At 37.7% G+C, this 14,288-nt stretch overlaps 1 protein-coding gene across 3 annotated transcripts in view; it reads right to left on the bottom strand.

Annotated features, from left to right (window-relative positions):
• LOC118751808 (protein hairless-like) overlaps positions 1–11,427 on the bottom strand; it is a 43,690-nt gene extending 32,263 nt beyond the window's left edge. Inside the window, exons 1-5 of one of the 3 annotated variants that reach the window (XM_036486621.1) lie at positions 10,987–11,427; positions 9,480–10,850; positions 7,233–7,403; positions 6,253–7,172; positions 4,272–6,198 (exon numbers count right to left, since the gene is read on the bottom strand). In XM_036486621.1, coding sequence (XP_036342514.1) covers positions 4,272–6,198; positions 6,253–7,172; positions 7,233–7,403; positions 9,480–10,344 — 3,883 coding nt within the window. In that variant the 5' untranslated portion in view covers positions 10,345–10,850; positions 10,987–11,427. Of the gene's footprint in view, positions 1–4,271; positions 6,199–6,252; positions 7,173–7,232; positions 7,404–9,479; positions 10,937–10,986 lie in introns of those variants that run through there. The other 2 variants (XM_036486622.1, XM_036486623.1) reach the window with 2 other exon arrangements.
• Between the last annotated feature and the right edge of the window lie 2,861 nt (positions 11,428–14,288).

Below are 14,288 nucleotides of genomic sequence, written 5' to 3'. Positions count from 1 at the left end.
TCATATGTAGTCAATGAATAAATTGTGCAGTTTTTTGTAAACTTTTGATGTTGGTTCTTCGCAAAAAGACTGTGGATGGCGTAGCCGGAGTTATATGCACAAGAAATATTGTATATGTATCTTTCCCAATAGAAGCAGAGCTTCCCCCCCCTACTCTTTCCGGAAACTCCTTTGCCTATGTCCTCCCTCTCCTGCATCAGCACGACCAACCGCGCAAGTTGCCTTTTGTTGATTATAATTTTTGATCTGTAATTCAGACACATACATACATATTTATATTTGACAATTTTTTACAACTTCCAGTTCAATTGACTTACTTTTTATCTATTATAGTACCACTTTCTTATGTAAATTTTATAAACGCAAACTCCAACGACTAAAAAACAGCAATAGAAGGATGAGCGATTAAAAAGTATTCACAGTCGCAGTCACAGTATCTACTGCCAGTCGACATTCACTATAGGGGTGGAAATTTCCTTAAATGCCGAATATGTAGTTGTGTTTGTCGACATTCGTGGATACCTTTTGATTCTGTCAGTTGCTGTAAAGTAAAGCGCGCAATGGTTCTGGTAAATGAGTCAAAGGTATTTAGGTACTGACCTACACCCCGAATGAGACTTTGACGCAGTATAATATTGGCAAATCACTTCCATGGGACCAATCGTAACACACGACAGCTCGGTTTATTTAGTCAATGGAGCGATGTAATTTCAAACTTACGGCACTTCTCATTTGATCAAGGCTTATTAAATAATAATACTCCTTGCATTTGTGAATGACGATGTAGATCACGTTGCCTGTGTCAGTCGTTCAGTAGGTGCGTGTCCTTTTTATTCTTCCTGTGCCAGTGTTTAATATTCTGACGGCGGCATAAAAACAAGTGCAACATTAAAGAGTTCGAATTACCATATTCGAAGCAATCGAGCCGAAACCACGAAAGAAACGTAAGTTCCCAAGTGTTTTTATTTGTCGTTGTTTTTTATCCAAATTCCATCAAAAATTTACAAGGCAAACAAACACACCAAAAAAATAGCTCAAAGTGGACCATCCATTCTCAAGTTATGCGCCGTCGGACGTACGCAACTTTGGTATATACATATAAATATTTACTTTTAATAACAATCAGGGGTAAATAAGCTTGTTTATATTAATAATTAAATCACTATTATCCCCATCTTTTTGTGGAATTTAGCTACCATTTTAGAAAGTGTGATGGAATTCTTCCCCTTTTTCTCCTGCTTCCAAAAACCATCCCTGTGGGTGGGAGTGTCAAATTTTAGAAAAAAGCTACTCACAAAACCTTTCATTATTGAATCATGGGTGAAACCATGGTGAAATAAAATAAGGTGTTGTCACTTAGGGGGTGGTTGTTGTAATTTTGGCAATTTCGGCATGCTTGCAGAGCATTATGTTATGCTCCCTAATTGGGAGCATTTTCGCCTCGTCATGGAGGTGGTGTTCGGGTGACATCAGGAGGCATCCGGTCGCTGTCCTGAGTGCGGTGTTCTGTGCTGTCTGATACATATACATATATTTAACTTTATATTTGTTTAAAAATACCTTTACAAACCTCTCTTCCTAGCTAGCGTCCATTTTTGTTTACTTTTTCATTTGGCATTTTTCCTATTCTTCGCAAAAATAATCGATGAAACTAGGACACGGAAAAGATATCGGTTTAATCTGAGATTATTTCATAATTACAGATTAAAGAGGACGAATTTTGTATGGCCAATCTCTTTTTTTAATTACAGATTAGGGAGTTAAGCTGGAAAATCAGGACAATGTACCTATATGTAAACCTAGTATAAGCTAACACATATTCGAGGAACTGTTTTTTCGCTTTTTTCTTTGGAGATATGATCTGTCAGAGTTTGCATTTTTTCGTGACTCTGACTAATTATGTACTCCTTCAAAGTTTTGGAACAAATATTGTTAACGTAGCGATATTCTGCCGAAATCCGCTATAAAATCTGTGTTTTGCTAATTTTAGTCCTGCAATTGCCACGCTCATTGCTAGGAGTTTGTCGCCTTAAAGAAAAATCTTGCCATACAAATATTATATCTGGATAGGTATTTTATCAGAATTCGCAATAAATTTTACTTTTTGCTAAAACCCGATGTTTAACACCTTACCAAATATATCTTAACATAAGTTTTCGAAAAAAAATTACCAAAATTGTTGATTCTCACAAAATAAACCATCTCGTCATAAAGAAAAATATTTTAAAAATAGTTCTTGAAAGACCCTATTTTTTTGAACCACGTTTTTTATAGAGAATTAAACAGGGATTCCGATGGTATAATTTTAAATCCCTAATTTACTAGTCTTCACTATGCAAATCAACTTCAAAAAGTTCAACTGTTAATAGCTAAGTTAGCTTTAGCTTGACCATCTTATATATAGAAATGCTAAGCCCGTTCTTAGCTTCGAAATGACGTTAAGATGAAGTCTACGATGAGCAGAACCCAAGATATAACGATTTGAAGAAGTACATGATTAGTCAGAATCACGAAAAAATGCAAACTTTGACTGATCATATCTCCGAAGAAAAAGAAGAGGAAAATACCTCGAACACGTGTTAGCTTATTTCATGTATAGAAACCACAAAAATTTGAAGCGAATCGGAGACATAAAATAATTTTTTTTACGAAATCCGTCCGACTTAAAAAAGAATGGCAGAATATGATCAGATGAACGCATGCCGTACGACTGGAATTTTAGTGTGCTCTGTCCAAACCACAAGAAAGGCGACGAAGCCATATGAGCCACCTATCGCGGGGATCAGCCTTCTAAGCATAGGTTACAAGGTCTTATAGGCCCGTCAACAAACTGATGGGCCTATAAATCTGGCTTTAGACCTGGCAAATCCACCATAGTAGGCCTGATATTTGCCGTACACCAAATATTGGAAGACCGAATATTAGAAAATAGGATCCTACACACACCATCTATTTGTCGATTTCGAAGCACCTTTCGACAGTGCGAAAAGAAGTTGCCTTTATGTCGCGATATCCGAAATTGGTATGGCCGCGAAAATAATACGACCGTGCAAAATGAAGGTGAGCAATACCAAAACCTCCGTCAAAATTGGGAAGGATCTCTTCGAGCCGTTTGATACCAAACGAGATTTCAAACAGGGCGACTCCCTTCCCTGTGATTTCATTAATCTAAAGTTGGAGAAGACTGTTACTGGCGCGTGGGTCTGGTGGTGAAGGAGGACAAAACCAAGTATCTTCTGTCATCGGACAAACAGTCAGAGCATAAGCGTCTTGGCCCCCACGTCACTGTTGACAGTTTCAATTTGAAAAAATAGAGGACTTCGTTTCTTTAGGAACCGGCATTAACACCAATAATAATGTCAGTCTTGTTCCAACAGAGAAACACTCTTGCCAACAAGTACTATTTAAACTCAGGAGGCATTTGAGAAGCAAAGTCCTCTCTCGTCGTAAAAAAATCATACTAATTGACTCACGGAATTGAAAACACTTTTAAAGCAGGGACATAACAGTTATAAGTTTTATCGGAAAATCATTGCTACAGAACAGTTATTAGATGAGAAATATTTTTTATTTCACCAATAAGAGTTATAACCCAACGATTACTTTTTACGTTGGCTGATAACTGTTATGTAGGAGAAACATGTTTTCCGTCGCCAATAAGAGTTATTTCCCAACGTTTATGTTTTACGTACATAGCTTGATAAAAGTTATTTCACAACGTTTATTTTTACGTTATTTGATAACAGTTATTTCACTCCTCTCTTATTTTCATCATCTTTACCATCTTCTCCACCTGCGTTTTCGTCGATATTCTTATCTAACAACGTTTATCAGACAATGTAAAAAATAACCGTTGCATAATAACAGTTATCAAGCAACGTTGAGGAAAAGAAAATATTTTTTCATCTAATAAATGCTACGAAACAACGTTTTCGTTAAATTTCAGAATTCAGGCAACGTTTGCAATTTGTAAATTAATTTTATACTGTTCAGGAAAAATATACTGCGGAAGATTTACTGGCCTTTGCGCGTGGACGACGGTGTGGGTCTCTCCCTCGCCAATGTCGTACGGATGGACAGAAACGCTCCAGCCCTGAAAATGTACAACGCGGATCGCGATGTTGCAGAGCAAAACCTCGTGTTTGATTTCAATTGGCATTTCCTATTGGCGTCAGTTGGTACAGACAAGAAACGACTGGCGTGCTTTGTTGGACTCTGCCAGAATCGCTTCCGGGGTTACAGAAGAAGACAAGAAGAAACTCTTTACATACCTGAACTATGTTCTTCCTTGCTGCTATTGCGATAGTTAGAGGATACTACAGCTACAGGTCCCTCTTCTGGACCCAAATCTAGACTTCTTGCGTTACTTGCAGTTAAGTCAGTCGCTCGCTCAGTCATTATTGCCGGTGATTGCTGTTCTTCACTACATGCGTTTATTGTGTGATGATGGTTGGGGAGGGATGATGCACAGCTCAGACTATGTCCTTGCAAAAGCGCTGAAGTAGCCAATATTTGTTGTTGCTGATGTTGCTGCTGCATTACTGCCACCATGGCCGCATTGACACCATTGTATGCAAAAGTTGGAAACACTGGTGGTGAGAGTCGAGCAGAGGGTGATGTCCCAGCTGAAGAGAGATGCAAAGGCAGCGACGCGCTACTGTAATTTGACCACATTTGCGGAGAATGCCGCAGTGCAGCCAACGCGAAATATGGATTCATATAGGCGGGGGACATTACTGATGGAATGTACGACGCGGCTGCGGCTGCCGCCGCTGCTGCTGCAGCAGCAGCAGCATTAGTTGTTCCGCCATGACCAACTGGTATGACTGTGTTCGGTGAAACAGCAGAACTATGAGGAGATGGAGTAGACGTGCCATTCGGGGCCGCCGGTGGATACATGTAGTAGTGATGAAGTGCTGAAGGAACTATATTGCCACTTGGCGATCCACGTTGTAATTGATGGGATCCGCCGCCGCAAGCACTCCCACCCGAGACAGGAGTTCTTCGGTCCTGTGTTGAATATACATCATCAGAATGACGCTCCCCTGGCGAAGGACTGCCACTACTTGCCGCAGCGGTTGTGGGTGAAGCAAATTGCCTACGTATAGATACAGTCTTTTTTGGTACAGTTCTTGGCGCAGCATCGCGTGATAATTCAGCCCCTATCCGCGATGGTGTCGGTGAGTTTTCTCGACTGTTGCCAATTGAACTTGATGTTGCATGATGGTTAATTGGAATGTTCGTAGAATTTAATGCTGGCGAAGATGCTCTACTGAAAGCTGATGAGTGTCGCGGTGAACGTGGATTGCCAGGACTGCTGGCTGTCGATATGGATGCATTTTTTGTGTTGGCGGAACAGCTCGCCGAAGGTACATATTTTGCTAATGACATGTACGGCATGTAGAAGCCCTGATTTTGTGAATGTAGATTTGAGTGACCGACTGAATGTGCGGTAGATGCATAATCGAGGGCACCATCATGTTCAGGGGCCTGGCGAGATTTATTAACCAATGCTCCAATATCGCTAGCGCCATACGCATCACGTAGAGGTGAGGTATACGGCGGTGAACGTTGTTTTGTACCCGAAGTGGAGGGAGATTTTCCGCCCCCACTGAGATTGCATTGTTCTGGCGACTGCGGTGAGGCGAGCATTGAACGCAAATATGATGGATCGCCATACTGCTGTTGCGGTGAAAGATGTTTATGCTGTGGATGATAACCTATGCTGCTAATGATAGCTGAGTCGTTCATTCTTTTGTTGCTATTCGTGGTTGACGTCCCTTTAGCTGATACTGATGAACTACTACCACCACTGCCTCCCAATAAGGAATGTATGCTATATGAGCTATACAATCTGGTAGGCGCGGCTCTCGTTATTGTCTGAGTTGTTTCAGATTTGGAATATACAGTAGCTGAGGGGCGAATACCACCATTATCATTGGAACTGCGTGTATTTATAACGGATGAGCAGCTAGTGTTGCAATTATTGCGATTACAGGGCGATTTTATAGTACGGTACGAAGACACTAATGAAGAAGACACACTACTTTTCGCCCGACTTCGCTTCCCTCCTGCCACATTAGCATTGTCTTCTAAGGAGACTTTTTCAAATTCGCGCAGGATTCGCTTCCGCGGTGATACGTGCTGATGTGGGTACTCTACTAGTCGTGTTGCTGCTGATGTGTTAGGTGGTGAGGCCTAAGTCAACAACGGGAAGTATAATACGATTTTAAAATCTGAATACTCACTTACCTTATGGGAAACTGAATTTTTGGCACCGCCAAAACTGCTTGCAACTGCAATCGATTGTGGGGTCTTAGACAGTTGAGCTAGACGTTCGGGCACCCTGTCGATCAATTTTTGTACAATTGCATTCAACTTTAGACGAAATTTAGGAATCTTAGGCTTTTTCTCATCTGAACGACGACAGTTTGTGTAAATATTTTTATCAACATCATCTACTTCAACTGTTTGGGACAGGTCCGTCACGTCGCTACCATTATGGGTCACTTCTGACTCTAAGTCCTCTCGTTTAATTATCATAGATATCGAGTCCTCATCTTCACTAGTATTCATTTTTTCTGAATTGTCTAACTTAGCAACTTCTTTTGAGCAACTAGTTTTGGTGTCTGTTGATTCGTCTTTTACCAATGATTGTTCGTCCTCAGATGAGAGGTGCGGTTTTGAGGTTGATGAAGGCGTAGGGGTCTTAGCCTCCATCTGGCCTTCGGTACAATCATCCCCTGTTAATGTCGCTGTAGATGAAGTTGAGCAGCCATCTTCATCATTTATTAATCCAGTTTCGGTTTCGCCATTCCCTGTTTTACTTTCACAAACAATTTCTTTTTTGACTTCCATATTTGTTGTTTCTGTAGTACACTGGCTGCTCGATTGTAAAGTTTGTGAAGTTTCATCGTCTGTACAGCATGGCTGGTTGTTTGATTTTTTCTGGCTTTTGACGAGAAAGAAATCACCAGCGCAGAAAATCGTGTCGTATGGCCGTCGACATTTTCTCCGGGCGATAGTTAGCGCTTGTCTGCTTAAAACAGCATACTTAGGCCGAAAATAGTACAGAGACATGGCTTTTGATATGCCATTTCGAGGAGATAATTGCTTCCAACAATGATCTCGTTGCCATGGTGATGACTGAATTGAACTATTGTCGTCAGAAACTGAAATATTGAGCAAAAAACATTGATTTTTTTTTTATTATTTAACCGATTTGCACTTACAGCTTAACGAAGTTGAGCTTTCATTCTTAGAGTATGCTATTGAGCTTGCCAATGTGGGTGTTACTGTCGATGAACTTGCTGATGGTGCCCGAAACAACTTGCGTGGAACCGAAATCCAACGACTTTTTTCACCTTCCTTTGAACGCGCCAACTCCAATATTACTTTTCCATCTATAAGCGAAAGCAAAAAATTAGAACAATATTTTCCTAATACTATGTTCTGACCGCCAACGAAAACACTTTGAAAACGAGTTTTGGGATTGTGGGCTGAAGGCTGTTCACACCGGCTGTTAGTGTTTTCGTTGACATTTCTTACATCCTCTGATTACAGTTTTGCTACACAAAAAACAAAACCAAAATGCTTTTCCCTCATTTTCTTTTCATTAGCAACCTCTTACTTTCATTCTTATTTTACTTTTGCCAGCCAATTAACAATAAATCTGAAATGGCATATTAAAGATGATAAAATATGACTTCCACTTCGATAAATAATCGAAAAAACTAGTGACGTCACCTATTGGAATGAGTGGAACGTGAGTTTTCAAGTAGTTTTCAGCGAAAACTGGTTTTTGTTTGACAGATTTTACATGAACGAAAACTCAAGTTTTAAGTCGAAAACCAGTTTTAGCAACGAAAACATGTTTTCGATGTCGGCCAGAACATGGTATAAGCTAGGCTCATTAATGTATCCACATTTCATACTTCCATTTTTTTTTTCATTTCATTTTTGAAATTAAAGTTTTAAGTTTTTGCTTCATGGATCTTGAGCTTAGTGTTTTGTTCGATAACATTTTGAATATATGGAGAAGTAAGAGAAAGTTACTAAAGAAATCAATTGATTGAAAAAGTAGTTGCAATTAAATTAATTGCAATTAAACTTTTAATTGCGCATTGCAATTAAAATTTCATTTGTTAGTGTGGCTTTTTTTCTTGCTTTTTCGCGGTCCTTTCACCCCTCTTATTAACAGCAACCTTTCTTTCGATCAATACGTCCATCGACTTCATTTAACAACCCGGAAGCCTTTTTTATCAAATACCAATCAGATTGCTTTTGACATATTTTAATTACATTCTTTCGCAATTCCAATTTCTCTTCGCAATTAAATAATATCGCCTTTGAGCGATAAATAAGGACATTTTTTCAAATGCAATAAATAGTGCAAATAAATAGTGTGTAAGCAAATTTTAAACGTCAAAGTATCTGCCACAAACCCGTCTTCTGAAAAATAGCAGTTTTTGAGATGTGACAGCCTTCTGATAAATGAGCGATATTCACATATAACTATACAAATCTCCAGAATTATTGTCATCTTCCGAAAAGCCCTGAAGGCTGAAGGTTGATTTCTCTTAAATATTCGTAATGTTTTTTGGTTATTTTTCTATAAAAATACCGTCCAATTTTTCACAAAAACCATATAAATCATCGTTTCAAGCTTTATACAAAATTAAGGAAAATTCAATAAATTTTCAACTTTTTAATCTGAATTTTGAAAACATTTTTGGGTATTATATCCCAAAAATGTTAGCCTACTGAAGTGCAAGTTTCAACGGGCTAAAAAATAGCGTTGATTTTTGAGAATTTTTTTATATTACTTTTTCGGGGTTTTTTATAACAAATGCAATTTACTAAAATTGGCGTTGAGTTTTTAAAATTTTCTTGCTAACGGTTTTCCACGTTTTATTTCATTAGAAATTCATGCTTTTATGGAAAAAAATGCAAAAAATTCGTCACAAAAAAAATCCCAAAAATTAACCGGATTTTTTAGCTGTTTAAAACTTGCACTTCATTAGACTAAAATTGTATGGGCTATAAAACTGTATACCCAAAAAGGTTCTAAAAAGTGGCCATTTTGATAAAAATTTGTTTAATTTTCTTAAATTTTATACAAAGTTTAAAACTGTGATTTATATGGTTTTGGTTAAGGCTTGGACGGTATTTTTATAGAAAAATAAGAACAAAAATTAGCTCGAAAAACATTACGAATATTTAAAAAAAATCAACACGTGGTCATTTGTTTGAGTTACTGTATATGACGGGGATGTAAACTGTAACAACTTTGTGGCTCTTTTTGAATTTTCCTAAAAAGATAAATCGTGGTATAAAGCTCAATAACACTTGAAATAGATATTAATACACCACAATAACAATAAGCAAGATACACTAACAACTTTTAGTTTATACTCTGTTACATTTAGAATGTTTGTGAAGTGAAGGAATTATTAAAAATTTTCTTGGCTTTTACTTACTTTTGAAAAACTGCAAACGACCACCAATACAGCCACCAATATTTCCACCGCTCAAAGAGGAATGATTCCGTTCCTTTTCATTGCTGCTATTGCTGCCATTGATCTTACCACAAACCTTTTCAGTTTTGCAGTCTTCGTTATGCGCGTCATTTCTGTCAATCAACTCCACTGAAGACGTTGCATTCATTGTATAATCGATGACGCCACTTTCAGTGACTTTAATATCACTATCAACAATACCGCTCACTAAGTGAGACGATAAGGGAGTTGCGCAGCCAGAACTCAAAGCAGCAGTAGCGGCCATTTCTTTATCGGTATCTTGTTGCAATGCAGATTTGTTTGAAGATATTGCCGATGTTGAAACAAATGCCAGCGGTGGAGCATTTGGCGATGGGGTAAAAACAATCTGAGGTTCTGTCTGCGGGAGTTCTTTAAGGTTTGTCGCTGTTGTGTTACTAACAGCACCATTTCTCGCAGTACACCTGTTTGTCGGCGACGCCGCCACTAAATCTTCAATAGCTTCCTTCTGATCTAATGTATATAAGCTCGTATGAGCTGGAGCTGCAGGTGGGTGCTGAAGGTGGGGAAAGCTTTGGTTACTTGTTTCTAACGGAAGTGAACTTGCATGTACCGTCGTTGTTGGTGAATTTTTTGGCGCTCTCGCTTTTGCATTATTACCGTTCACGCTATTTTTGCATATTTTGGCAGCTTCTTCAATGATGTGCTCATTATTTATTGGATCAAATTGAATTTGTTGATGATTTCGTATGTTGTTTCTGAGATTATTATTTTCATTCAGAGCGGTTTCTTCACTGTGACTACTAAAGCGAATGTTATTGTTGGAGTTACCACGCTCATCTGTCATTTTTGAATTCAAGTACTTTGTTGCAGCATCTTTATTAAGTGCATTTTTGAAATTACCTCTTCTCTATATCTGAATAATCTAACAAATAAACGACAGCTCTGAAACGTTATTGGTGCTTTCGCGTTTCCTTGAGGTTATGCCTTTCGCCCTTAATCGTTGTAATTGTCATCACAGGCGCCTAGCCTAAGGCTAATCGTTTTTTTTTTTTACAATAGCCAAGCAAAGGACTTTATCATATACATATGTATGTATGTAGAAACACTTCCACCAACATGCATACATCCGTATGCACCTATGTACATATGTATGCGTTTACTTACAAGATGATTATTTATTGTTCGTGTAGGCGATTTTGTTCCGTCAAGTGTTTGTTTTTGTTTTTTTTTTGCACATTTAGCTCATTTGATTCACATTTCTCCACAATAAATACTTTTATCCAGTGATGCAGTGATTAATTTTCGCGCCTACTGATGAATAAAGCGATTCCTCTACTGGAACTCTTGTTTCTGCAATATATTAATAGTTTATTTGGTGGTTTCATTAATCTTTACAACTACAAAAATATATTTGAGATATCACCCCAATACATACACACACACACACACGCACACAAATATTTCATACAAATCCATACATAGATACGCTGTTTCTTCTCTTTGAAATTGTTGCTTCAATAATTAACTTAGTAAGTACATATGTACATGGTACATACTATGCACCCAACTATTGCTCTTTTATACCACTTTAAATTGACATTTGCGCAGAACTGACACTCTGGTCATGTTGGTTGAATCGAGATTAAACTCTCAATGAACTCAACTGGCAACGCTTGCGTGTGTAAGTGGGCTCCTCTCTTAAAATTACAAGTGCAATACAAATGCTACCCAATTCCCCAAACGACTTCGCAACGACGTCGTTTCCGACTCGTTTTGGTGAACAATTTGTTCGCCGGCGACGTTCGCAAACGACTTGCCGGCGAACTCGCCGTCGGATGTAAAGCAGAAACGACTCGCGGGCGGGCCGCAAAAACGATATAGCAGCGAACTGCAAAACGATGCTCAAAAGTGCAGACAATACTACAAAATTAAAAACAAATTTTTGATTTAAAATAGTTTAATTTTATACAACTGATTTTTTTAAATACTTTTTCAATGTACACACTTAAATATTAATTATTTAAAAACAAAAATAAAGGAAATATTAATTATTTAAAAACAAAAATAATATTCAGTTATTTATAAAATACAAACTAACCTTAATACATTACTAACTTATAATTTTGTAATTTATTTTTTTTTGCTACTTCATTTTAGTTATCTTTATAAAAATTGGGTTTATTTTTTAACAAGGACCATGTAGTTCAAAATTCATTCAATGTTCAATATACATATGTACATATAGTCGATGTTTTTCAAAACCGCCCATCGGCCAATTGCAAAACCGCCTATCTTATGTCACTCAAATTTTACAGGAGAGCGAAAAAACGATTTTCCTTTGAAGTCATTGACTTGAGAGGCGGTATTTTCTCTGGCTATTATTTTACAAATCTGTTGTTTTAAAAGCGCGCTTACGATTTTTATGCATATATTTCTATGCCTGGAGTTCAAGGTTACCCAATCGCATTTAGGCGGTTTTGCAAAAACATCGACGATATATATGTACATATATATAAAAAATTTTAACAAGCTTTCATCAAAATTTTATCTTTTTAATCTGCATTTAAGAAACACAGGAAGCAGTTTTATAGTCCATAAAATTTTAGTATAATAGAACACAGGTTTGAAGTAACACAAAACTCGCATTGATGAGAAAAAACGACGTCGAAACGACGTTGCATTTTGTTTCGGAAAACACCTTCGTTTCGACGTCGTTTCGCGTTCCCCCAAACGACTTCAGCACCAGAGCGATTCGAACTGGTCTTCGCCCTGTGGCAAATTGGGTATCGTCACTACCACGGTATGACAGCAACTTGTTTATGTGGCCCGCGACATGCCAATATTGCTCTAATTATTTGGTAGTGTTGAGCGAAATGTTTTCAACGCCGTGCCCCAGCGCCAGTCGGTTGAGATCTCAAGAATTCATGCGGCAATGCCACACTAGTTCATTCACATCCGAGAGCGGCTTATGCGCTCTAACGCGGCAATCCCCAAAAACCGCTGCCGACCCCTCTTTTTCCGCGACATCAGCCAACTGCTCGCGACACATCCGATCCAACTTAACGCATTGCCTGCATAGATGATTAACTAAGTGACAGACTATTTGAATGCAAAACCTCCACGGACAGATCGAGGCAACTATGACCAACGTGCGTCAGACAGTTCGGCGGTGCAGCAGTAAGGTTTTAAAAGGCTAACAGAAATGCAAGGTGAGGCGATTCAACCATATAACGAAGGGGAGTTAAACTCAATACTCAACTCTCCGCAACTGCCATTTTGTTTTATGACTTAGTATATGTTTGTATGTACATAAGTATGAAGTAAGCTCATGTTATTTGTAGAAATTGTAGTTGTTGATGTTGTTGGCGTCATCGCTACCGTTTGCTATATTCAGCACTTGCTGGCACTATAGCTTCAGCAGTTATTGCAATTGTTGGAGCAGAGTCTATTGTTGATTCTGCCAGAGCAACTATTGCTAATTACCCATTGCACTTCGGCACAGTAGCGCTATATGTACGGTGACCATAAATATGGATTCAAAATGAAGGACAATTTTCAAAAATATGCCTATATATATTTTCGTAGTATGAAAATATCAAAAGAGTATTTATGACTCTAAATTCTTAATACATTTTAAACTTTAAGAATGAATCACGTTTTCTTCATCGATATTAATCTTTTTTACATGAATATTTGTAAAAGTATAGTAAAACAATAGCTTACACGAAAAGTGAAAATCTTTAAAAGATTATTTCATGGCAAATTTTGAGGCGTTCAAAACGAAAACAATACCCTTCTTTTTTTGTTTTTTTTTTTGGTACTGTTCGCAGTTATTTGTCAAAAATCGACGTCATGAATCGACGTAAACGACGAGTTAGAAAGTGCCCTTAACAAAAATATATAATTTGTGCAGATTGCGCTCCATGGCATCTACATTTCTAATCCGATTCTCATTATCTTTGGCTCAAAGTTTACTGTAATGATATATCTTCTTTATTGAATTTTTAAAATAATGAAAAAATAATCAAATGAAACTGCGTATTTGATTGAAAATCTCACTTTTTTCGACTTTGACGACAAAATGCAAATGGTCGCCTGTAGCACTAATAATTTTCATTGCTTACGTTGATTTGGAGATTTTTTTCATGAGATATTGAAGAAAAGCTACGAAAAGTACAAAAAAAACACTTTTTTGAAAAAATCCATCCATTGTCCGATAATTTTAAAATAACGAATAAAATGCGGGACAAATGCAGGACATTTGAAAAAAATCAGTACATTTTCAGGTTTGAAAAACTACGCAGGACCGACCTTTGAAAAACAGTACGGTCCTGCAAAAAACAGAACGGATGGTCACCGTAGCTATATGTATAAACGTACATTAGAGTGGCCCTTGATCCCATACACAAAATTTGTTTAGTTTTTTGAGGTGCTGCCCCTGAAATAGTTGCATATAAGGAGAAAATATTTCTCATATAATATTGACCCAATTGACTCAGATTAACCCGTGCCACTAACGAGTTGAAATAATCAATAACAGAGGCCAACAAAAATGGAAAAACATTTTGGTACGGCAAATGTTAAAGCTATTTTTGATAGACGTTTTTATGCTGATTACGAATCCGTAGCATAAAGTTTCCATCAGCTACAGACTTGGAGAAAAACCAAGGTGGCGCCAGGGTCGAGATATGTATTTTAAAAAACCGTATTTATGCTCTGATTTGTTTCACATTTGGCATGTTTAGTTGAAACGTAATAAGACATATATTATAATCGGTTTTTCATGAC

The sequence above is a fragment of the Rhagoletis pomonella genome, unplaced genomic scaffold, assembly GCF_013731165.1.
Source record: "Rhagoletis pomonella isolate Grant_MI unplaced genomic scaffold, Rhpom_1.0 Rhpom_scaffold_01011, whole genome shotgun sequence".
Lineage (NCBI taxonomy): Eukaryota > Metazoa > Arthropoda > Insecta > Diptera > Tephritidae > Rhagoletis > Rhagoletis pomonella.
Note: the sequence above shows the minus strand (reverse complement) of the source record. Positions and strands in the feature narration are given on the sequence as shown.